General features: G+C 39.7%; 2 protein-coding genes across 3 annotated transcripts in view; one reads left to right on the forward strand and one right to left on the reverse strand.

Moving 5' to 3' along the window:
- The window catches only part of LOC144209419 (glycine--tRNA ligase-like), a 118,887-nt gene that overhangs the window by 92,402 nt on the left and 455 nt on the right, over positions 1-26,030 (reverse strand). The window lies entirely within an intron of this gene.
- Positions 390-25,894, forward strand: map3k22 (mitogen-activated protein kinase kinase kinase 22). 2 transcript variants are annotated; one of them, XM_077736425.1, is made up of 19 exons: positions 407-533; positions 622-757; positions 7,445-7,531; positions 7,819-7,863; positions 12,253-12,362; positions 13,456-13,493; positions 17,037-17,136; positions 17,550-17,666; positions 17,878-17,992; positions 18,071-18,204; positions 18,991-19,064; positions 20,093-20,154; positions 21,117-21,188; positions 21,612-21,782; positions 21,883-22,031; positions 22,240-22,371; positions 22,733-22,862; positions 23,889-24,066; positions 24,317-25,894. In XM_077736425.1, exons 3-19 carry the CDS (start codon positions 7,513-7,515, stop codon positions 24,552-24,554), a joined length of 1,884 nt encoding a protein of 627 aa, XP_077592551.1. In that variant the 5' UTR covers positions 407-533; positions 622-757; positions 7,445-7,512; the 3' UTR covers positions 24,555-25,894. The 2 variants fall into 2 exon arrangements, with proteins under 2 accessions (XP_077592550.1, XP_077592551.1); XM_077736424.1 differs by having other exon boundaries at positions 390-757.

The following is a 26,030-nucleotide window of genomic DNA, read 5'->3' on the forward strand; positions in this document are numbered from 1 at the left end:
TTCAATCACTGATGGGTCCTCACTGTGCGGAGTTCAATAATTGTTCATCCTTATACCCTGTGATCCATCACCTGGTGCCCAAAGTTAGTTAGGATAGGCTCCAGCACCCCCTGCGACCCTTGTGAGGATAACCACTTCTGAAAATGTTACAAAGATTGAGCAAAAGTCTCGCTTTAAATGCATATTTTATATGTATATGGATAGTTCCTGAGTGGGAACCATGTCCAACATATTTAAGATCCTATGACTATCATTTTGTTAGTCTTGTAGTTGTGCAATCTGCCCACAAGGCGGCAGTAGTGGCCAATTTTTGGATGCAGTTGTCTTGGAAACGAGCCAGCATGGCCGTCACCGCTTCCTGGTTGTGACGCAGATGTGGCGTCAGAAGCGCGTCCGTCCACAGCTCCATCGCCACTGTTTTGCTCGTACAGTCTTCCCGGAGGTTAGCGCGACGGTGGGAGAAAGTTTTCCCCGGAGAAACAGCAACATTACCGGCTTGGGAAACCACAGATCTTCAGTTCTGGAAGCTCCAAGTGGGGGAAAAGCATTTGTTATTCCATCGGGTTTGTTTCCGGATACCAGCGCGCTGTTTTTTCGTTGTTTATTTTTTCTTTTTTTAAGGAGGAGGGGGGGATTTGCACAGCATCAGTTGGGGATCTCTCTATTTTTGACATTTTTCCTCAATCTGGGATAACATCTGTGGTCTTTATTCGTCCTGCAAGGCACATTTTAAGCATGGAGACGCCGAGGTAACAAGGTAAGAAATGTCCACTGTTGTTTCCTGTAATCTTCACTTACTGCCATGAGTAAACTTGCTTCTTTGACAACTCCATTCCTCTGACAACTTTCCCTTCAATTCATTCCAATGTATTTCCTATGTTTTCCCCCAAAATGAAGATTATTTTCACCATCTGAGCTTGTTCAAGGTTTGTAGTTCCATTCCCTACCACTAAAGTTCTAATTAGTCTTCTGGAAAAAAAATTGCAGACTGAAGAGCAACAGCTGTCTTGTACAACATCAAAAATGAACAAGGTGACTTTTCTGCATTTCCATCACAATAAAACTCAGATGAAAACATGTTTTGTTGTGAAATCAGTTATTTTTTGTGTATTTTCAGTTAAAACTAAAGTTGCTGCTGATTTGCATCATCATTATTGGACACATTAATATCAATTTTTCCTTCTAAATATTTAAAACATGTCAAAACATGCACAAATAAACATGCTTACGTCTCAAACTCTGCACCCAAACAGGTTTTTAGTAAATACTTCACAAAAAACTGACATTTATGGCATTTTGTAAGAAAAGAAAAACCTGCAAAAGTGTTCCCACCATACAATGTTTCTTAATAACCACCTTTTTTTCTGAACCCCTAACCCTAACCTTCTTACTACTCTTGCCAAAGGTCACGATGACTCACAGTGCTCTAAATATTGCATGAAAAGGCCTGGTTTTAGCCGTCTCGTGGATACGCTACAAAGCCAAAGCAAGTTTGCTTTGTGGGTGGGATGCTTTCACGCTGCCTTGCCTCAGAGACTGGCTCTTTACACTCTAGCCCAGTTTCACAATGTACACTGGCTATACACAGTGTTGTTGTTACGCACATAACTAAAGCAAGACAGGAAACACAAACGTGTATTTTGGTTTGTGACTTTAGCTGGACGCCGTCTGACTGCTATTAGGGGCCAGCCGAGGTCGCCAGTCCTTATCTGTGAGAGTTCAGGGGTTGAGCCCCCTCAATACCCCCCGCCTCTGTGCGACCCCCTGAAAGAGGAAGCCGTCCCGATTAAGCTTTGTCTGCAACGGCTTGTTTGAGCGTAAAGACAATGCTGTCTGCTGTGAGGACGGCAGTATAGACAACACATGTTTGCACGCCAACTTTGGATAAGTCTCGCTTAGGGAATCCTTGTTTTTTTTGTGTGATAGCGAAAAATCGAGTAGATTTGAATTGCAAATTTGTGTCATTTAATTTCTTTTGTCATAATGAGACAGACCCCGTACTGATTTTCGAGTAAAAACACATGCTAGACTGATCATTTGTCACTTTTGACAGATATTATGCACTGAGGTACAATAATGTAACACAAATATGAACTAATATTCAAATGATTTTATAATGTGATGCGTGCATGGTCTATTTGGTTGTTCTGGTCAAGCATTTTTCCCCTCTTTGCAACTGATTTGTTAAACAAAAAGGCATATTTTTCATTATTTTCCCCACTTTGTTCAAACCATTCCTGTACTAATAACCAATTTATCAGGCATTGCAGGGATAGTTTGAGTCAAAGTAACTGTCTCTAACGCCAACATATTTTGTTGACCTATGCAGCTAAAGTATAAAATGAATACATGAGATGGACTTTTTTTTTTACAAAGGATGTTTCTTTTGTGTGCAAATTTTCCCTCTCGAGAAATGGAAAACTCTCAAGTACAGCCTTGAATTGCTTGACCACAAACATAAACACTCTCTCTCTCCCTCTCGTGTTGTTGGACCACAGCTGTTTGACATTCTGTCTTGCCACCAATGAATGAATGCGCTTGTAATAGCATGTCAGCACATAATAAAGACCAAGGCTTCACTCCAGATTCCTCTCAGGGTGAGAATACGCTTCTCCCTGATCTGAGCCCAGGCGATGCTTTGGACTTTGGAAGAGAATCGTTTTATTTTTAGCTCGGGTTGTGTGGCCCACAGTAATGGCTGACATATCCACTTATCTCTCCTGCTAATAGAGTCGTCACTTAGTCTGAGGCGGATCATTTAACATCGCGGTATCCTTTCTGGAGCTTCACCAGTTGTTAATGAATTAACTACCCTGCAAAAAAAAATGTGCCACTTGGATTTCTTTCTTATCTTATTGTTCACTCTACTATATTGTGATCTTTTCAACTTCTCGAAGAGCTTGTTTTATTGGTAATTTGTTAAATTGTAGGCTAAAATACTCAAATATTTATCCCAAAACTTTGCAAACTTTTGAGCCCAGGCCATTATTTTCTGTCCAGGAATAAGAGTCCTTGATAGTTGTGTTCATAGTGGTATTTAAAAAAAAAAATGTATGGCTTTTGGATGACATACACATCAATAATAATCTCATGTTGTATAGGCCTGCACACCTACTTTGCACAATTGCTTTATTGGGCTTTTTGTAGCAATTAAACCAATGAAAAGATGTTTATAATTTTGCAATATTGTTTGGAAGTCCCCATTTTTGGATGGCAAGGGTCTATTTATTGTGCCAGGCAGCTTTAATTTGCATTATTTGGAAGTAAAGACTCAGGTATAGCTATTATAATCTAGTAGACATGCTATTTGGAGTCAAATCTGCCTCCTGTAGGGTGACATTCTCCCATCCGCACACCTCGTGAGCCTCCCTTCCCAAAATCTGCCAGTTGGTGACTCATGCAGGGCGACCACATCGTAGCAGTCTTGGCCGTCGCTCAGCGGACGGACGGACGGTACACCCCCACGGCTGACCTTTTGTTTTTCTTAAAGGAGCCACTCACCAAAATGTCTCGCAAAATAATCACTCCTCCGTTTCCTGCCCCATGTCGCAACTCTTGTCCGCCAGGGGTTGTGGCGTCGTCCCCTCCATGACTTCATCTGCTGTTGATGGTTTTTATTTTGGAAACCACATTGGACATCCCGCCACAGATTTCTTGCATCCACCTCTCTGTGATTATGGTTCTTTTTATTCGTCATTGTCAAAAACTAAAGTGAGTTTTCCCTCATTGTTTTAAGAACTATCCGATCTTGTGACTCTTTGTCTGATTCTTGCACATTTCAAGGTGTCTTTAACTCCCAGAATGTGGCTGTGAATAATAATAAAATCCGGCATGAGTAAAGCTGTGTTTCTGTGACCATTACAGTGACATTAAAAATCAATCATCTATTGTTCAATCACATTAACCATCATTGGAATGCCATTGGACAAGGACATCAAGAAGCCTATAATCAGCACTTTCTTGGGTATTAAAGTGCTGTTCCTTTTCTGTTTATTTACACAAGCAATAGATTATTTTGTGTACGTAGGGATATGATTAATCCAAATTGTTGTGGTTAAAAAAAGCCAGTCACAATCCACCGTGGTGCAATTTGCACTACAACTCTTCCTTTAACGACCAGTCACAGCCACAATGTTGTACAATCTATAACTCATGACGAGTGCATCATGGCCTGCAAGATCCCCTTCAGCCGTCCTGACGATAGTGGCTCCCTGTTGATTTGTTTGTTTGCACAACTGTTGTCAAGAACACCGTCAGAGGCTGTTTTTCACCTGACTACTTCACAAGGTTGTTGCATTAGAAATTGATTGTAACCATTTCAGTTCATGGTCCAGTATCAGTTTAGCTGGACTTCTGTAGCCAGATTTTATTGCAACATGGTGGGCCAAAACAAACTGCTTTTGTGGAAAATCTTCATAGTGTTGGGGGATGTTTTTTTGGCAGAACTCTCCGCTCTTTTCTATCAACAGGATTACGCAAAAGCTCGCTGGTCTTTGTACAACTCCCCGTTGAGGATTGTTGTAAAAGCTGTCGAAGACACTTCCAGTCATTGCAAAATGCCAGAGATAGATATATTTGATGGAGAAATCTCAGTGACTTTCCGGGTGAAGGGATCTTGGTGTGTTCAGTGAGGAATAGCAGAGCTAGCTGGAAGGCAGATGACATTAAGAAGATAGACAGCGATTGGGTGTCTCTTAGAACCATCTTTGAACCAAATGTACCTTTGGTATACGTGATTAACCAACAAAATATTTATTTTTTTTGTCAATGAAGAGGATTGAGAGCCCCTATTTAATGTAATAGTACAAAAATAAAAATACACTAGTGACAAAGAGTTTAGGATTTTTCGGGTGAATCTTATTCAAGGAACCTAAAAATAAGTACCATGGCTAGAGGCAACTTGACCTTCTCCAAACTTTTCAAGACATTTCTAACTCTTTAATATGTTAGCACTTTTGCACAAAAGCTCCTTTTCAGACAACAAGTTGTGGATTTAAAGGTTTAGAGAATATTAAATGCATAAAGTGCATGATTAGGTTCATTTTGAAATTTTACCAGAAGACTCAACAATCCTAAGTGCATTAAACCATGTAGAGGATTTTTTCTCTTTAAGGCTATGCATATGTTCGAGGGATTCCCACATAGCGGACATAAGTCAAATCAGATTTTTCTGGGACTCCACGAGGATGATGTCAGACATGAGATCACGCCATTCACGCCGCAAAGCAGCTGCAAAGAAAACCTTTCACCTCTCAAGTCTCTGGAGAGTGAGCGAAAAGAGAGTGGAGGGAGTTCCCCTGTTTGGATAGTGACGCAACTTCACTGAAAGACGTTAGCGTGGATGGGCTGTGACTTCCCTTTAATCAGAGTCTTAAAAATACCACTGCGGCGGGAGGTTTTTTTGGCTTTGTTCGACATCAAAGTTGGGACTCTTCTTGTGTCCAAATGGCACCGACTTTATGAATAATTTCAAGTCAGAGACCGGTTTCCCCCCTCACCTGGGAGCTCAACACCTCAAGAGGATTCGGCCAAGAAGGCATGCTCTTCTGCCAAGAATTGTGATCAACGTTGGGATGGTGATCAGTGGACACCAATAGCATGCCATCATGCTGGGTGGTGGGTTTAGAAGAGGGTGGGGGGTCAAGAAACAGATGGGCCATCTGCTGATTTGCTGGCATCGAACAGAGGCGACTCTAGCATCAACAACCGGACCACGCGGCGTTCCCGAGACCACCTGTCCTAGTAGAACTTTTTATCTGTGCCATTTACACTGATTAGACAGAGGTCACTTTAAGGTTTATCATTTTTTTAGGGATATCGATGTTTAAATATTGTATTTGACCTGGTCAGCTGGTTTTTAAGATGTCATTTTAAATAATATGCAAGGAAAAAATTGGATTTGTGTGTTCATATTAATTACCACGAGTTAAAAAGAGCAAATCAATATTATTTTTACTTAGTGCATGACTACATAATAATATGTCTTCCATTGAACATTATAATTAAGCTATCAAGTGTTAAGAAAACAATGTTATTTGCACACACATTACTTTATTAGATAGCACATGAGTAAGATTAACATAACATTTTAGTACCTTTTGAAACCAAGCAGATGCAGTGACCTATTTTTAAGAGCACAATTTGTAGTATCTCAAAAGTGTTGACATTCATATTCTTTATTTATTGGTCCCTATTGCAATTTTAAAAGAGCAGTAAAAACAAGACCTAATATGAGTCTAACCTGCCATGATTTTTCTTGACTCTGTTGAAGGCCCTTTTTTCCAGTTTTAGATGGTCTTCTCTCCCATACTGCCCCTTTTCCTATGTTCATGTTGTTGTTTCCATACACCCGCACACACACACACAAATGCACAAGTTTAAAACACGCACAGTGGGGACATAAAAACACACATTGGTGGAAAAAGAGACAGACAATCTGGCGGAGGGTGGCTATTAGTCTCACTGCATGCTCTCTGTGGATAATTACACCATCCAATATATCTGTCTGCCTGTCCATAGAAGTACCCTAGTCTATATTTTACCCATGAATGCTTCATAACTGCTTGCAATGGAGATCCCACATTTTCGCTTTGCCACATGGACAAAAGTATTGAGCCACAGGATCAAGAACAAATTCCAGTGTCCTTTTCTTTCTTTTTTTATTTAATTTCTCATTAAGATTTTTATGGCAGCATTTTTTTACAGTACTGTTTTCACAATCCAGGACTAAATAATAAGAGTGTTTCCTTATTGTGTGCTTTTAAGCTTCGACCATATCCCCAATCACATCTGTATCCTGCCATAACCAATAGCAATAGACATACTGTTATCTATGACAGCGAGCCTGCTTTTCTCCATAAACATTGGAAAGCGGAATGCAAGTTGTTCTCTGTAGGAAACAATGCAACGTGAAGACATTTTTTTCATTGGAGCACCATCATAAAAATCTGCGTCTATACTAAAAGTAGGTGTGCAGATTTGTGCAAGCAGATGATTGGACTTTTCTACCAAAGATGAATAAAAAAGCCATTGAGCTATACAGATTATGAGACAATTACTAGTGGAAAATGTTTTCTTTTTGTCTCTCTCTGAATGCTTGAGCTATCCGTGCATGTCACTGTGACAACCTGAGGCGGGAAGGGAGGGTAGGAAAGAGCTTGGAAGCAACATCAAACACACAGCACAGTTCCTCCATCGCCGCCTCTCGGAAACCACCAAGACTTGAGGGTATTCACAGGTTCCCGCAACGAGCTTGGCTGTCATAAAGGATACGTGCCTCTCAGGAGAGCGTTCCTGGTTAAATAACGATTAAATGCCCATCTGATGGAAAGTGCAGAACGTGCCACCTGTGTCCTGTTTTCACAATGGTGGAAAAACATACTTTTCGTCAATACATGCCCGCGTGTGGTTAAAAAAGCATTTTGATTTTTTTTTTTTTTTGCAGGCTGAAGTGTCCGCCGCCGGCAGAGAGAAGTTGAGCTCCACGCTCGAGTTCAACAAGGCCACTTCCTGATGATGACAGTAAACATGGGTGAGTGACGGTGCACAAGTGAGAGCGCACCTTTCTCATACTTCCTCTGGCGGGAGAAAAGAAAATAACACATAAAAAAAAAAGTGCACAACCGGCAGCACCAGATGGTCGTTTTGTTTTACGACATTGTTTTGTGAAATGTGTTCCCTCCGTTTTATGTACTATAACTGAGAAGTATGTGGGTGTATTTCCACCATTCAGGCATTAAAGCCCAAGGAAGAATCAGATCAATAATTTTTCCAAGCATACTAACAAAAACATGGTTTGCATTTTCTTTGTTCCCACAGATGACGGTCTCCAAAATGGACTCCGACAGCCCAGGAATTTACAAGGTACATTTGCCGCATTTCTTCCAGTCCCACAAAAACAACACTACAGTCTAATTTCCCATTTAAAACCTATTCTGTGGATAATACAGTGGATCTTTGACTAAAAGTTAAATTCCCTTCATGATTGCACTCATAATTCAAATGATTCAGGTCTTAAATCAACATTCCTTATGAAATATTCATGCAAATGCTATTAATTCATCATCTCCCCAAAAGTAAAGGAGCATGTGACCATTAGTAGGCTTGAAGCTTTATTGTGAACAATGAATAGCTTTTTGTTTTTAATTAGAAGTAGGTTGAGAGGGCTAAAATACGTCATGCAAGTTTGCACTCTTAAAAAAAGAACAAAAATGATTAAGAATAGCCTTGCTGTTCTTTTCCTCAAATACTTTGTAGTATTACTTATCAGTAAAAGTACCACATGAAGACATAAATATTGCAATGTAATTTGGTGTCCTGCACAAAACCTAAATAGTAATATATTAATCATGTGATCCAAAAGTATTCCAAAAATGCACTTGTAAAAGGCCTTTCCCCCAAAATAAATTGAACATTAATCTCCCACTATATTAGAACCAGAGTAAAACATTAACTTCCTATGCACTGGCAATTTTTACTGCAAGTTTTAAGGCTAAATTTTGGATATTGCCATGCTTTTATAGCTGGTGTGTGTATGTATACTTGCATGCACATATGGTTGAGAGTGTGTATACGTTTTTGTACGTATGCCTATGTGTGTGTAGGTTCTCTAGTGTGGAACCTAAGTGAGTATGAGTTTGGCCGCGGCTGCTAATCCTGCCGGATGCCTTTGCCATGATGTGTCACTCGGCACCAGGAAATCCCCTCAATGTCTTTATTCAGCCACTCGCTCTCATACACACACAGAATTTGCTGGCCAGTCACCTTTCTCTGAAATCTTAACAAATGTATTTGTGTATGCGATCAAGTAGGTCAGATACAAACAAATACCAATAGTTTTTCTTTCATTTGACGTTATACAGACAAAGTACTACATTTCAATGCATATATAGACGCATTAAAGTACACAATGCCAGTGAGAGTACATAAAAATTCAAGTCCAGGTTAAGCAAGGGAACGTTTTTCTATTAAATTTTGGTCAAAGGCCATTTTTTACGAGCTTTGAGGTATTTGGAAAAAGTCCCCTCTAAACTTTTAGAGTTTATGTTAGCCATAAGCTTGGGAAAAAGAAGTTGCCGAGTAATGATGCAATGCCTTTGCAATCGCTTTTCGTTGTGTAATATCACTAGCTGGAAACCCTGCCACCTCTTCCTTTAATTTCTTGCTGAAATTTCAACAGAAAACCAGAGAAACCGCATCAGAATTCCTGTGCTGTACAGTACGTCGAAAGAGCAGTCGGGTCATATTGACACCGCCGTTCCTTGGCAGTGATATCGGCCCCCAGCGTTCCTCGGGGCTGGCAGTTAGCCTTGGCAGCATTGATGCATATAAATTAGAAAGATGCAAAAAGAAAAAAGAACATATCTGTAAACATTTAGTCAGCAACATAGTAAAAGTTAGGCATAAAGTACAGCATTAAGTCGAAACTGGTCTATTTCTAAGTGATATACAATATACCTTCATTTAATATCATAACTTTTCTTATATGGGCATAGCCTTGAAGCATATGATAAAAATATATATTAAGTCTAATTTAAAAGAAAGAAGCAAGAACAATAACCACAAAAAAGTCAGTCATTAGCTGGTAAACTAAGGTAGTAGACCACATTTTCACTCAGTGCTTTCCATGTCAAAGTCGAGAGGGATCAACGTCCTCCTTCCAAAAGCTTTTCGGATTGAATTGACGCGATGACAGCGAGCCCACTTTCCCGACTTTCCCAAAGGCGATCCCGTTTTCTTTCTGAAGTGTTGACAGCGAAGGGCGAACTGTTCCGCAGAACCCCCCGCCGTCACCTTGCGGATGACGACGTTGTGATCCCGTTTCATCACTCGTGGCTTTCTTAAAAAACGTGTTGCTGTAGACACACACACACATTCATATACACACACACACTCTGAGGCAGGCCTCTGTTGTTTGTTTTGTATCCTTGACGGCGAACACACTGTGGCGTGTGGTTCTCAGGCTGAAACAACAGAGAAAGGAACAGCAGCCAATGAGAAACAGAATAAAACTCAACTTCACTGGTGGCAATAAATGTCATAGCGTTCGTTTTTTTTAAATGAATAGTCTATTCGAAAATTAAATCAACCACAAATTTAATAGAACGTCAAAACCCACGCATTGGTACATGGCGGCAACTCAAGATGAGGATGGTAGTCTTTAGCTTTACTCAATGCTTTTTCAGATAGACTTAAATGTAGTTTGTTGACAAAATATAACACATTACGCACTCTTTTGTTTATGTAATTGAATATTATGACAGAATTTGGCTTTTTAGTTAGTGCAGGAAATAAACAACAGTCTAGATCTTTATTGTCTTGTCAAAAAGCACACAGAGATGGACACAAATGTCCACAAATGATCTAAAATCTGAACCATATTTTCCATTAGTGTCAGTTTTAGTGATTCATTTAAAAAAAACATTAAAGTAATAGTAAATTGTTAATTTCCTGAAGTGGAATTATTTGTATTTGGGACAGACATAGTGACTCACTTTCTTGACGTGGCTCCAGTAAGACATGCCAATGGAGCCCGGGGGCTAACATTGGAACTGGTTAGAATGTAACTGACCCTCTGTGGTATGCCAGCTATGCCATTATGTGATACACTATTCTTATCGGTATCTATCGTTTAAACAAGGGAGGGACGTGCTAATTACCTCTTACAGTAACTTCTTGCGCATGATCATTTTGTGGTTTCTGTGTAAACAATAAAAAAAGACATGCCTGATAATTATACAGTCCAGTCAAACATTAATTCAACTTTCACAGTCTGATGAAAGCCAAAGTGATTATGCTTAAAAACAAACAAAATGTAAAATATATCTAAAGTGAAAAATAACAGCTTTAAGTTAGAATGCTTTATTCATCAATATCTTAGATGGAAATTCACACATTAATGCTATTCAATACAAAAATATAGAATAAAATTGTAATAAAAAGGTGAACAAATTTAGAAGAAAAATATTCTGGGCCCAAAATAAAACTACTATCACTAAGTAAGTAAGTTTTAAATCAGGTATAGTTGTATGAATTGACAAAATATTTTTCCTTTGACATTAAACTGCTCAGACAGCTTTAATTTCATTAGACGGTACATTTACCAGTTTTGCCAGCACATAATTGCTCCAGTTGTCTCCATTTCAACATGAAGCGACATATTTTTTGGGTGGAAAGGCCAACTAATTTGTCGCAAATGTCTGGCCTCTTAATTAGAAAGAATGCGCTCTTTCCTGCTTGTACTTTTGCACTGCACACTGTAAGACATGTGTGCGCATCAACAAAGCTCCTTTTAAGATGTTTGAGAGCCCCACTGGCATAATTGCATCTATTAAATTCTCATACTCGTGAACATGGGAGAGTGCGCCTCGATATCATTGGTTACTTGGTTTTGATCAATGAATTCTCAAGATTTAATGGACACCTGTTGTTTTCCCAGCAGTGCATTTAATGAATAAGAGAAAAGTATATTGACTAATCATACAAATTATTAAACACAATTAATCTTTCATTTTGGGATCGCCAAGGCAAAATATTAACGACTACACTTGTGAAATTGGATGCGAGTGCTTAAGTAAAATGAAAAAAATGTTACAGGGGACAAATAATCATTAAAAAACATTAGATTATTTATTTTTATTATATAAATATATATCTATATATAGATTACTGCTATCCAAAACAGTTACAGTTCCACTTGATGTTCTCTTAGGCCGTTATAGAATGACAAACACCAGAAACCCCAGTTTTTTAGGCGTGTAGCTGAGGGTAACTTTCACAGGAGAATTTTAATTTGCCAACAACAAATAGACAAAAACTGACTCCACGGAAATAACATCAGAATTATTGGTACACGCCACAAGATAATTACCTCTTTGCGTCTGTTTTTCAAAAGTGCTTGCGTTGCTGTCATTGTGTCTCTTGCGTAGGAGGCATGATGTTGTAGGCGTGTGGACTTTGAACAAGCACGCTATCATTCCCGAATAATAAAAATTCCAATACACAAGTTATTCAGCACAAGAAAAAAAAATAGGTTACCTGGATGCCACATCTTTAAATTGTTTTTATTCCAGTCAACTTAGAGTCACACATTTCCAAATCACCTGTCAGAGGGAAAAATCTGCACCATAGCTCTCCCATTTATTCGATTAGTACACATTCAAAGCAAATGGACAGTGATATGTGAACCGTAATATACATGGACAACACGTCTCATCCATACAATTTGCATGTTTTTCTTTTTCACCTTCCCAGATGATGAAGAGGCACTCAACTCCATCATGAAGGACCTTGCGGCCTTGGGTAGCTGCTACACTCAGCACAACAGCCACAAACCCAAGAGTAGAAGCCTGCTGTACAAACAGGTAACCAAGTACCAACCAACCTAGAAACTGCAATCTCGAGTTTAGTTATGAAAGAATAGCAACATCATCATTATCATTTGTTAACTGCACCCAATTGCAATTTTCCATCAATGCGTTTGCGTAAACTAAGAACATTCCTAAGCACTTATGAGTGAAGGTGAACCAATGACTTTCTCCAATGAAAGTGATATAACTATAATGATAAACAAAACGAGTTTCGGTCAGGATGGTCCTACACCTGCTTTTATAGCCAGTAAGCCACGTGCGTTCTCTTTGTGTCCTGACCTCACGCGGACTTACAGGCTCCTCAGGATTCCTGTTCTCTCCAGTGACGTTTCTATAAATAGAATTACTGCGATTGTGTCGTCTAATCGCCCAAGTCAAGTCACATCACATGATTGTATGATAGGTGACTAAAGTCCTGCTTGGGGTTTATTTCTGAGCCTTTTTTTAGTTCTTTTTATGGACGCACTTTGTGAAAATGAATAACTTCGCTGGTATGAGGTTGTAAAGTTGATTGAATCTCCGATACTTCCTTTTTAAAGACATGTTTTACCGATGCTGATCTGGTACTCAGCCTTTGCCCATATTTTTGACCAGGAAAACTAATTTTCAAATTATAAAATGCTTTGAACCCTGTGGTTTATAGTTCACTGCGTTTTATTTGTGGAATTTTACAAGCTCATAAGCATAATGTCTTTTGGTCTAACACCAACTCATACATGACACACCTGATGCTGATTCACAAACAAAGTATGCTTTATAGTCCAAGAATTTCAGTAGTTTCAGTGCATTGCAAATACTATGCCATGAAATTATGATTCATTTAAATTTCACTACTCCAACTTGATGCCATAAAATGGTCAGTATATTATTTGTGGAGGTTTTAAGTACTTAACACCCTCAAGAGAAAGTCAAGCCAGTTACCCAAATATAAAAACAATTTTACCTTAGTGCCCAAGCCTGGATAAAAACAGTTTTAGTGCATTTAGAATGACAATGAATGCACCAACTGAGCTTTACAACAAAAAGCTGTGAATCACTTTCAAGCTCCATAACTCTCCTTCTGTTATTGTTGTTTTTTCCTCAACAGGATTTAAGAGTCAAGTTGGAGCATGAGAGAGAAAAACGGTACGTATCCCATCCTTAACTCTTCGGTCTTTTCCCCAGGATTTTGTGATGAGAAAAGGGAATCACAGTTACATGCTCGAATAACCTACGGAGAAAGAAAACATTCATGTGTTGGCATTTAGCCGAGGCCTTTTGTTTCAAACTGGAGAGGTTGGAATCTCACGAGATCACGCCGACGTCACATTTTACGACGGTTTAAATACTGACCTTCAAAGTGTACTTTACGGAAAAATGTTAGTTCAACTCTCAAGTTTTATCCACAGGCTGGGATTGGGAATAAAGTGGTCACATGGGGTGTGGGATGTCCTACCTGACCTCACCCACTAAACTAATGAGACTATAGATAACAGCTTTAAATGGCTATCTATAGAGTACCTTTAAATTACAAACCAACCTCCCTTTATTTCATAGTTTGACTCCTTTAAAGACTAAAGACAGATTCCATGACCAAGACCCAGTGGGAATATTCCAAAAGTACCGTATCTTTTGGACTATAATTTGCACTAGATAAAACTATATAATTTATAGTCCGGAAAATACGGTAATTGTTGTACATGGTGCCTCTGCACATTGGTATGAGGACTTCACACTGGGTCTTTCCACATTTTTGTTGCTCCTAATTGGTGGCTGGTAAGAAGGGGACAAGATGCTCATGTTCCCAAGTTGCCTTTGTTCCGCTTTCTATCTTGTCTTTTATCTGTGTGCATGATTGGGTCTGTGTGAATTCCCAGTCCAATTTTTGAGCTTATTTCTGAGAAATAGGCCTCAAAAAGGATTTCAGATCAAGATAATACGTCTCTTCTTTGCATTTTCTTTGTGTGTTTGTGTTATTGTTCTTTTTGAAATGCAACTTTCTACTTCAGCATTACCTTGCAGTCATTTTTGGAGGATAAGATGCTACTTTTTTTCTCCCACATTAAACTTTGGGGCTTCAAGTATTTGATGGATAGGTTCAATTACACTGCAATTATACTGCATTTGAGGTTTATTACAATATAGTCGGTCAGTGTTCGTATATGCATGTCAGTTCGGAATCTCAACGTTTCTTGAAAATATGGCCCGAAAAAAAAGCGAATTTTACGACAGCTTGGAACAAATGAATCCACTTCCTGTGATTTGGCTGCCGTCTGTCAGTCTGCCTGACTCAGTAGAACTGCTTCGCCCCTCCACAATGGAATCTAATTGGACTGTCTCACTTTTCATTGGCAAGCTTTTCAGTGCAGGAAATGGGACCTGAGTCTTTCTTTTTTTCTTCTGGTCTTGCCTCTGGACAGCATTCTCAGTCAGTCCTCCCTGTTGAACTGAATTGGACGTCTATTATATAAATGAAATGAACATGATTAACGAACTACACATTCAAATGAAAATGGCTGTAGTTGTTTTCCTCCAAAACTGTTCACTTTTTAGTGATTTTTCCCGGCAGTGGAAAACTTGTGTTTGTGCTCCAACAAGCTTGCTTTTGACAGGAAGGAAAGGCATATCTGTTTGGAACAGCATCCTCTAAGTAACGCTTTATCACACACATAATCTGTAAGAATAAACAGAGATGATGAGTGTTTAGCTGGGATTGATAGGCCTGCCCTGTCTTCCCAGAATCTTCTTATCCAATATGGAAACTAGGCTTAATGTTGAACAATATAAATTGTATTCCTCCAAATATGAAAGCCCACGTGTGATGATGAAATGTCTTTAAAACTTGGCTGTCAAAAGGAGAAGAAACTCCAATAGGAAGTTGCACATTGCATATTGCACTTTTACCTTCAGTTCATTGATTGCACTTGTAAAACTTGTTGGATTTTGTAAAGTCTTTTACAAGGATGTCAGGTTGAGAGGACTTGAACCAACTCTATTGGGATATTAACAAAGATCTATAATAGTTTGTTTTGATGAAACGTTCAACCTTTTAACATCCTGACAAAGTTGGCAACACCTCCAGTGCCGAGCCCAATCCCCTTAAAAAAGCTATTTCGGTTTTTTAACTGCTAACCTTTCCAAACTTTTAAAGCCCCAAAGACTATTTCAAGTCTCACAATCTTTAAAAACACTCATAAAAGAGCCCCAAAAACTTTTTTTAAACCCGCACATCCAGTTTTCTCTTCTTTTTGACCAAAATAAAACCCTGCTCAAAGGCATTGTCATCAAACTACCCTCAACATCCAATTTGATTGGCTAAGATGTTGCAACACAGGCAATTGTTGTCTGGATTTCCTCTCTGCATACTTTGCTACCGTAATATTCCAAACTATTGCGCAGATGAAGTTGTCAAAATATACCAAATAATACAAATAGGACAGAAAATTGAATAAAACGTGCTTCCCTTTTAGTTTTAGCCTTGTCAGCGTTATTTTCTGTAAATATCTCAGCATCTCTATCTTTCACTCTATAAGAGACGAGGAAAAGACTGTGACATCCTGCTACATTTTGCTGCCGCTCCACTTTTTCTTTTTCTTTTTTTTTTCTTTTACCACCCCGCTTCCTCTCAGGAAGTTTCCCATCTGCCCTTGTGTGTGTGTGTGTGTGTGTGTGTGTGTGTGTGCGTTGAGGCTGGGATGATGAGGGGGAGGCCCAGTGGTGTTGAAACAGCAGCCAACACGCACCCTGATTACGCGCTTGTGCACCAATTTATTTATTTATCTATTCTTTTTTCCCCCCTGCATTTACGTGGCACTGATAAGGAAAGCACATTCGCTCACACACGTAGGCGTATTGCAAACGTGCATTTAAAACGGCGGCTTGATGGTTCAAGTTTACACCCGCATTATTTTTGGCCCTCTTTAAGATTCTGCCAAGAGTTGTCACACACACAGACATCAAAATGCATTTGGAATTCTTAATGAGAAGACTTTTTCCAAACATTTTAAAATGTAAATGATTTATTTTGACTTCTACATAGGGCCAAGTCTGTCTGGTTGTAGAATTGAGGTGCATAGCTTTAAACATTTGGAAAAACTGCTTTAAAATATTCCATTGTCTCTTTTTTAGGGGAGGATGGTCAAAAGAACAACTTTTGGATAATTTCACTGCTTTATTTCATAAACCTTTTAAGCATTGTACATTCCCACAGTCTTATCACAAGGGAAAGACACATTAAAACTACTTTGATTGCTTCTAAACAGCAGAGCATCACTTAACACCAATCGCATATCAATTAGTAGCAAAGACTGTCGTTTCCCACGACAACCACTCTCTTATCTCCCGACATGCTGCAATATGTTTTAAATGGCCGTAAATGACTAATGTAGAACCAAGCATCCCCTGCAGTATTTAAATATGTAGCAAAATCATTGGGCGGAATTGTAATTGTTACATACTACGTTGGTTTTGAAACATTAGCACACCTAGTCGTGTTTTACAAAGGATACAAAAGAAATGTTCCAAATGGAAAAATCCACAATGACGCAAATAAGCAGTTTATGACAGGTGACACATGTAATTAATTATTTATATATAGATGTTTTGCTATTTGTGTTAAATCTATTTTTACAGCCTGTTGATTAAAAATAAAGCTAATTGTGTATGTTTTCCACTTGTTATCCTCCTTAGGATCATTCCATTTCAGAGACCACTGAAATTCAAGGAACTCCTCCAGAAGGTCACGGAAGCCTTTGGTCAGCAGATGGACATGTTCTTCATGGAGAAAGAGGTATTTTTTTAAAAATATCTTTTAATATAGACTACACAATGACTGTACTCCTGTTTCTGAGATTAAACAACAAGCAGGTGATTTATGACTGTTCCTTTATGTATAAAATTAGAATGATTTATGGCGTATAAAAAGCTCATAAGTCACTGATTTTTAGGACACAATTGCTTGTTTTTTTTTTAAGATTTATGACCCTCCAAAGCAGAAATTAAATAAATAAAAGATCAACTGCTGATTTTTTTAATACAAATACAAATAAAACTGCAAGAAGTTACTCAATGTACATTTAGATAAACCAATCATTCCCTTTTTAAAATTCCTCCCATGGATGATTTCATCTGCCCTCATATTGCATCAATGGAGGCACTCAGAAAAGGTCATGCAGCATCTTTTTTCTGTCTTTTTATTTAAAGATACTGCTGCCCCTTAAGAGCCAGGAGGAATTGGACCAGGCTGTGTTTTCCCTCAGCGCCAGCACGGTGACCAATGGTCTGCTCAGGATACTGCTGAAGACCCCCAAAAACAACCATGTAAGAGATGACATGACTTATTTCATATACAATCACACCACAAGAAGGAAGTTAGACCGATATGCACTTAAAGTCAACAACATGAGGGCCACTGTTAGCTGAAACAAGCCACTCAGAGGAAATGCAACTTCCTGTGTCCATATCGTTTGGGTGACTTTTACTCACTTCCTATTCCTTACCCTCCTCCTCACCTTCAATATTTTTTCTGCAGTACCTTCAAGTTAACAGCAGGGACAAGCAGAGCGAGATGAGGTCGTCACGGTCGCTCGGGGATCTGAAAGGCTCGATGCTGAAAGGGTCGGAGAGGGTGCGCAAACACTCCACAGGTGGTTATTGTTAACAGCACATATTTTTCCTGCTAGCGTTTTGATTTGTTTTGAAGGCAAATAACTTTGCGTTTCTAGGGTCCCTCCACACTGGCCGTACATCGCCTCCCCCTGGAAGCGTCCCCGAGGAGCAGCAGCAAATCGCTCGCCAGGGGTCCTATACCAGCATTCACAGTGAAGGGGAGTTTATCCCTGAGATGCAGGACCCAAATGTAAGAACACAGTTATTCAATCTTCCCAATCTTGATGGCAAACACTTGGCCAATTAGGATGACCCGATCACGTCATTTTCAGAGCTTTGGAACATATATTTATTTTTATTTTTAAGCCCTACTAAGCCAGAAAAAGATGTACAATGATATTATCAAAAGAAACAACACAAAAAAAGGCTGGGAATCTAACGGTAAGATAGCAAAAGTAATAGCTACAAGATGGGAATATTTTACTTTTAAGTGTGCTTATTCCTCCCAAATGCATTGCCAAAGTTTAGGATTGGCCGATCCTCAAAGTCATGTGAAACAGACACAAACTCTGCTGCATAAATATGTGATGGAGACAATCCTTGTTGAGAACTAACAGTGTTGACCTAATCCCCTGCTATTTGACACACTCCTCCTCATTCTTGAGCAACTTTCAAGCCGTGCAATATATATTGTATATAGTAATTCACATAGGGGTTGGACATCCCTGTACTCAACTCAAATTTAAAAAATATCGCCCACTTTGCCTGAAATTAGCTGTATTAGAAGTTCATCAATGCATGACAGGCTATATTTTCTTTCCACCTGGTCTCACTTTACATTTCAATAAAGTGACTGTTGCTAATTCACTTTGCTTAACGCCTTGATAAACTTCACTGAAAAAGCCAAAGCCTCGCCGCCTGCAGTTTTGCAACAAAAATGATGACACTTTTTGACATCTCCTCCTCATAGAGTTAAAAAAAACGTCATACACTTGACCATCATCAGTCGCACTCATTTTTTGTTGTCACATTTCAGTTGTTGGATCCCTTCGGGAGTGCTGGAAATTCACTGTCGAGCAGCTGTCAATCCATCGACCAAGCACTTGACAGGTGAGTGGTCGCCTTCCCTTTTGCTCTGGGCTCATTAGATGTGTTGTAAAGTCAGCGATGGAGTGAACGGAATGGGGTCATGTTTTCTGTTACCATGGCGACTCTTTTATCTGAGGGCCCGGATTCCAGCGCCATTATCATTAGGGAGAAAGAGAAAGGACATGAGAGTGGGGCACTAACGAGGGGAGTGAAAAGAGAAAAAGGGGAGGCTCGGAGAGTGAGCGAGCGAGCGAACAGGCGGCGAGCGGAAACGACTTCTACCTGCACGAGGCTTATCTGCGCTCCAGGCCACGAGAACAATGGCAGGAAACCGGCGCATTGGAACTTTTCCCTGTGAGCGGGCATGCGTGCCCCCTTATCCAGGGTCTCGTGGCCCCCGTGACGCCCCGCGGTCAGTAGAGACGTCACGTTTCTCTGACGGGTCAGCCGGAGGAGGGGAGAAGCCGGGAAGAGCCAGATTTAGTGGTGAAATATTACACGGACTTGGCATAGTACCAAATCTCAGCACATGCTCCCATTCTCAAGTCAAAACAAAACCTTCTGGATAGTTTTGGAGCAGTTTATGACATGTGTTAAGCTATACGTCCCCTTGAACATTTAAACAAGAATCGGTGTACTCCTTTTTCCCTTCACGAGGCGAAATAAAGCCATTTTCCCATGATTTCAGAGCTTTCTTAGATGTTCTAACAGAGACGTTAGGTAGAGTGAATTTGACCTTAAAACAAGATTTGTAACCCTACCCTTTTCTTCTGTCATATTCCTTCTTTGTGAATCGTTTTTTTTTTTTTGCACGCTCAATTTGAGCTCTCACAGGTCGGCTTATCACATTTAATTCAGGACATCCACATCAGTTAAGATTTAAAGCTTTGTAGCGTCAACGCAAAAAGTTAGTTTTTTGAAAAACTCCACTCAGGAGCAACTGGAGCCAGACTGCGTTTGAAGATAAGGGCAGTTGCGGGGGAAAATATGCCGGCAGAACAGCAAATGATTTTTTTTTTTTTCATATTCGTCTTTACTTGTCGTTGCAGCCCGCCTTTCTCGCAGAATAACCGTGACAATAATTACCTGAACCTCAGCTACGAATACAAAGGTGAGTTTGCACAATGAGAGGTTTAAGTGGACTCTTAATAAGGATATTTGAATAAAAATTAGTTGTTTTTACAGAGTTAATGATAATATAATGGAAAAATTGCATGCAGTTTCTTAATTTTTCTGGAATATATAGTCATTTGCATGGACTCGTGACAATTTACTGGAATTATATTAAATAAACCTAGAAATAAAAGTTAAAAATAATAAATATATCAGAAGTGATTAATTATTCCCATCACTGCACATATTTTCAAAGGTAGTCTCTAAAAACAGTTGTTGTTGTTTATAAATGTTAAGTTTAGGCAATTTTAATCACTTGGCTGAATTAGCGCCAATTACTAGTGTTTTTTTTAATTTTTTTATTCCAATTTATTCAAATTTTATTGCTCTGCAAACATGCTGCACCTGGCATACACTTATATATTCTTAAATGGTGCTGAATTGCTGAGAAAGTTCCTACTAAAAGTCTTAGTATGGCACGTGTTTTCAAACCCACACACACGCACATATGCAAGTACAGATGCACTCACACTCTGCCTAATGTAAATCTGCGCCTGCTGAGCGCTCTAGTGTTTGTTTATCATTCCCCGTGAGTCAATTTTTCCTCTCCAAAGTGCCGCCAAACACAAAAAAAATAACTCTTGTCGCCATGGGAGATGGCCGCAAACATGAGGCGGTGCGGGGGGGGAACAAGCCGCGTCATCTGACAGCTGCTTTCAATTGCCCATGGCTCTTGCAGCTCTTCTCTTTAGCGCGTTTACGTCAATACATCTTCCACCTGCCTCGGGTTATAGATCGGTTTGGCGCTAAAGGCGAAACTATCAATACCTTATATTCCATCTGAGGAACTCCTCCTGCTTTAAACTTCCAAACACAATACATACACGCCTATGTTACGTGCAGAAACTACTACTAACACAATGTCAATTTAATGTCATATCTGCATGTCTCCTCTTTTAGGTCGCCACGGAAAAGGTGGTACTTTTCCTCGTCAGTTCCAGTTACCCAATCGAAGCAAAGACTATGGTGATCGTAAGTATCACAAATATCCCATCACACGTTCTTAATATTGTGCATCAAACCACAATACAAGATATTGTCCACCTCAAATCAAGGCTGTTATGTCTGTGTGAAAACACACACAGTTGGAGACCAGAGATATGTAAATATACCCATTGGAATTCTAAGTACGAAAAGGCCTAGTCTCCAAAACAGTCGGGTTAAAAAGTAGATAAATCCCCAAGTTAACAGTGTGAAAGGGGCCTCTCAGCTCATGCAGTGATTTACATGCCCCTCTATTAAACCTGGACATGTTTAAAAAAACACAACAAGCCTGGCTTCCCCTCAGACAGGAAGAAAGGCAGCGAGGGAACTGGAGCGCCACCTGTAAAGCAAATACGTGCACAGTCGTAACGTCAAAAATGGTTAACATGTCCAATGCTTCTTTTCTCGTAGGTCGCAGGACACTTCCTCGCAGCTTCATGCCGCAGGAAAACCTTTTCCAGCTGGTTCCCTCTAGCCGCACACGCAGCTATAATGGCGACAGCGGAGTCGGCCTCCAGTACGGAGATATGAGGACGCTGGGACGAAATGCAGACAAAAGCTGCCAGCGTGGCACTGCCAAGTGTATGTTAGCTTTTCTTTTTTTTTTAACTGTACAAGTGCTTGACACATAGCAGAAGTGTGTTCAAGACCAACGCGTTATCGTTTTTTTTTGTCCACGCAGCACCAAGGGCGCCAGTTAACTGGCGGCAAGGGAAGCTGTTGGGGCGCGGTGCCTTCGGCGAGGTTTACCTCTGCTACGACGCCGATACGGGTCGGGAACTGGCTGCCAAGCAAGTGCCCTTTGACCCTGACTGTCAGGATACTAGTAAGGTGAGCGATCTTAAAAAGCAGGTTTTCCGGACTATAAGACATTTTTTTCATAGGCCAGATATTATATCCCCAAAAATATAGGAAATCAACCCCCTTTGACCTCATTTTACTTTTTCAGTGTCCCAAATTGAGTCAAGTCTCACTACTTATTTTTCAAGAAGCATTATACTTAGTGTAAACCACATTGACCACCACATTTTGTGTGTAGGAGGTGAACGCTCTGGAGTGTGAGATCCAGCTGCTGAAGAACTTGCGCCATGAGAGGATCGTGCAGTACTATGGTTGCCTACGCGATATGGAGCAGAGGAAGCTCACCATCTTTGTGGAATTCATGCCCGGGGTACGTTGATTAAAAAAAAATCTAAACAAGACTACATAATTGCGATGGCAAAATGCCATTTACTTAAGCATCCTCATCTTATTTTTTTTATAGTAGTACTACTTCACTCTCACAACTTTTATTTTTTACAGTGCACTTACAACCCTTTGTAAAAAAAAAACATCTTTTACCAAGATAAGAAAGACCATTTTACTGCATTGATAGAAATAATAGTTTAAAAATTTTAGAAAGCCAGTCGGGTACCAAATTGCACCTGTTAGAACTTTTCAAGCACACATTCACGGCTTGTCTTTTCTAAAACATTGAACTCCCGCCCTCATGCATTTCTCGTCCTCCTCTTGCCATCCTTGAATGTGGTCAGGGTTCAATAAAAGACCAACTGAAAGCCTACGGGGCTTTGACGGAGAAGGTGACGAGGAGGTACAGCCGGCAGATTCTGCAAGGCGTCTCCTACCTGCACAGCAACATGATTGTCCACAGGGACATCAAAGGTAAAAAAAATAAAATATATATAATTAATAAGAAATAGACTTTCTCACATTTTACGCTTGGAAAATTGGCTTCCCGGGCTCGTCTGCATCTAAAAAAAAATCCAATGCCGGACGTGAAATGATTTGGTTTAGTGGTTCAGAAGCGCTTTGAGTCACTTGACATGAAATGTAGCGTCTAGCCTGGAAAAAGTAGATAGCGGGTAGCCTGTTTTGAGCGTGTGTGTAACTGGGATTTTTCCACTTGGAAATGTAACATGAGAGTTGCTCTAAGTACTGGCTATGAAACAATCTCAAGGGGACAGGATTGATTGATTTGCGTATAAGTTCATTTCCCCCACAGTTTAGTCCTGACGCATTCCAGCTTCATTTTAATAGTAACTTTATGACTTTACGTAACTGGCTGAGAGAATGTTCCCTTCACAACTTACTTTGCAATGTCTTTAATAGTGTTATATTTGTATATGTTATGATTCTACCATCATACCATGATTTAGTGATATTATTTTCATAGCAGCTTGCTCCTCATTGTATGATAACTTGTGACTTTAAACTTTCAGATATTAGTTGCACAATGTGACTTAAGGGATTTTCATGCAATTTTTCAATTTCGCAACAGTGTTGAAAATGAATGAAAAAAAATTCCTGTCATATTTTAAACCGTCATCCCTGAATTTTTCCTCTTTTTTCCACCCTTGGTTTTATTATAGTCTTACCAATTTAAACTTTATAGTTAGAATTTTCTTCCCATACTAATCCACTAGTAATCCTGCAATGTATTCATGTAGTATTACGACATTATTCTCATAACATAAAGACAACTGTAGTTCTTGTAGCCCTATTACTTTACTCTCATAAAGGTGTAATCATGTACTCTACTCTTGAAGTACTACAAATTTATTTGCAATGTTTTGCATATTTCCCTCTAATCCTTTCCAATTATGACCCTCAGAGCATAAACGTTTCACCTAGAAATAAAGGAAAATTAAACTATATTGATAATAATTCTGCTTCTTTTCTCCCACATAGGTGCCAACATCCTGAGAGACTCCTCTGGTAACGTGAAGCTTGGAGATTTCGGGGCCAGCAAACGCATCCAGACCATCTGTATGTCCGGCACAGGCATTAAGTCAGTCACTGGCACGCCATACTGGATGAGCCCTGAAGTCATCAACGGCGAGGGTTACGGACGCAAGGCAGACGTCTGGTAAGATGCCTGCCTCACACTTGAGCTCTTACCAAAAAACGTATGAGCCATAATTGGGGAAAAAAAAGACATTGCAAGGAGTACTGGCCCAGAAGGATACTGAGCCAATAGGAATTTAGGCTTTTAGAAGGAACTAGATCGCCATCTGGTGCTTTGCACATTTGCTACCACATTCCAAAAAACTGTTATTCCATTTCCTCAAATATGCACCAGTACTTTTTGAAACATGTTTTTGTTCTGTCGTCTTCAGGAGCGTAGCATGCACAGTGGTCGAAATGCTCACCCAGAAGCCACCGTGGGCCGAGTACGAAGCCATGGCAGCCATCTTTAAGATCGCCACACAACCCACAAAACCGGCACTGCCGGAAGGCGTGTCCGACGCCTGCCGGGACTTTCTACGCCAGGTCTTCGTGGAGGAGAAATGGCGGCCCACCGCCGACGTCCTTCTGGGACACCCGTTCGTTCAGAGCGGCTTTGGCGCCAAATGACTGGGCGCCCAGACGCCAGAGTGAATGAACGCTTACCCTGCAAAAAGAGCAGCCTTGATTGGCTGTGGTAGAACTGAAAGCGCTACTACTCATTTGCCTCAGTTGGCAGGCAATATTTTTATACGGCAACGCAAAAAAAAAACAACAAAAAAACTCATTCCGTGTTTCCCGTTTGTAGTCAAGCCTTATAAGAGCCTCGGAGAACCTGCCAATACCATAGAAATGGCATTTTTCATGAAAAAAAATACGCCAAAAAGCGATATTGCAGTGCGCTTTCACTGAGTCCACAAGAAGGCGAGTGGCAGAATTCAATCAAGTCACCGATGATAAAGCTCCTCATCACACTTCAACTTAGTACCTTGATAAATCTGCAAATAGAAGAACATTTCTCCACTGGTGCCTTTTACTCAGAATCGGTTGCTTTCAATATAACAGGGCTTTACTCGGCATTCCTTTTTCATACGAATGGGCTCGCGCTTCGGTTAATGTTCCGATAGGAACTCGGGGGGTGCGAAATAATGACGATAATGTCTTATATTGGGTTTGAACATACCTGAGGGGTCACCTTGAGGATTGTACATTGCACTTTTTGATAAGATGCCACTTTTTTTTACTCAAACGCCGGATAATCAACAGTTATTTTTCTATTTCTTTTATAACATATGAGTTTCAAACAGTTTTCACAGCAATATACTGGAAACAACTCTTGTTATGCGTATCATTACATCCTTTCCAGTCTGCTGAAAAGTGGCCAAAGAGAATGTTGGAATACATTCAAATCTTGTTGAGTTACAGCTCAGCCTTCAACAGTGTTTTGTTTTCCTCGCTGCCTTGTACGTTTATGGCAGCTTCCAAATTTGATGCAATTCAAGTTCAATCACGTCATTGCCTTTACGTTACTTTCCTTCCAATGTTGTATATGAAACCAAGCAAATTAGCCCCCCCGCCCCAAAAGGGAAGAGGGGTAGTTTGGCACTTTTGAAAATAAGCGATCAAATGTTTTTACTTAACGCGCGTCTGTGCCTTATCTGCTTGGAACAATTTCCTGATAGTCTTTTATATGGATTTAAGATAAAATAACTATATATATATATTCTGTAAATACATATTGTTCTGCACTTTTATATGACATTTTTGAAGACACATTGAGACAAACTGTTCCACAGTCGATTGTAATGTGACTTAGACCAGGGTTTGGATGATTGTCTCTATACGAGGCTTTTGACCAGGACACTCTTTTCTTTTTGTCTGAATGAGAAAGCCAAAAAAAAAGAGAGAAAACTTATATCATGTCATTCATCTTTTGTACATTTAACTTAATAAATCAAAGGTCCAAGTCAGCTTGTTTTTTTTAATGACTTAAGGCGCTATTTCTTTTTATTTTTAACGGGGGTTTGCAATTTTATGGCCATGATACTAATTTTGGGTTGTATAATCATAAATTGAGAAAAAATACCCAGACCTAAGTACATATTA

This window comes from Stigmatopora nigra, chromosome 16 (assembly GCF_051989575.1).
Source record: "Stigmatopora nigra isolate UIUO_SnigA chromosome 16, RoL_Snig_1.1, whole genome shotgun sequence".
NCBI lineage: Eukaryota > Metazoa > Chordata > Actinopteri > Syngnathiformes > Syngnathidae > Stigmatopora > Stigmatopora nigra.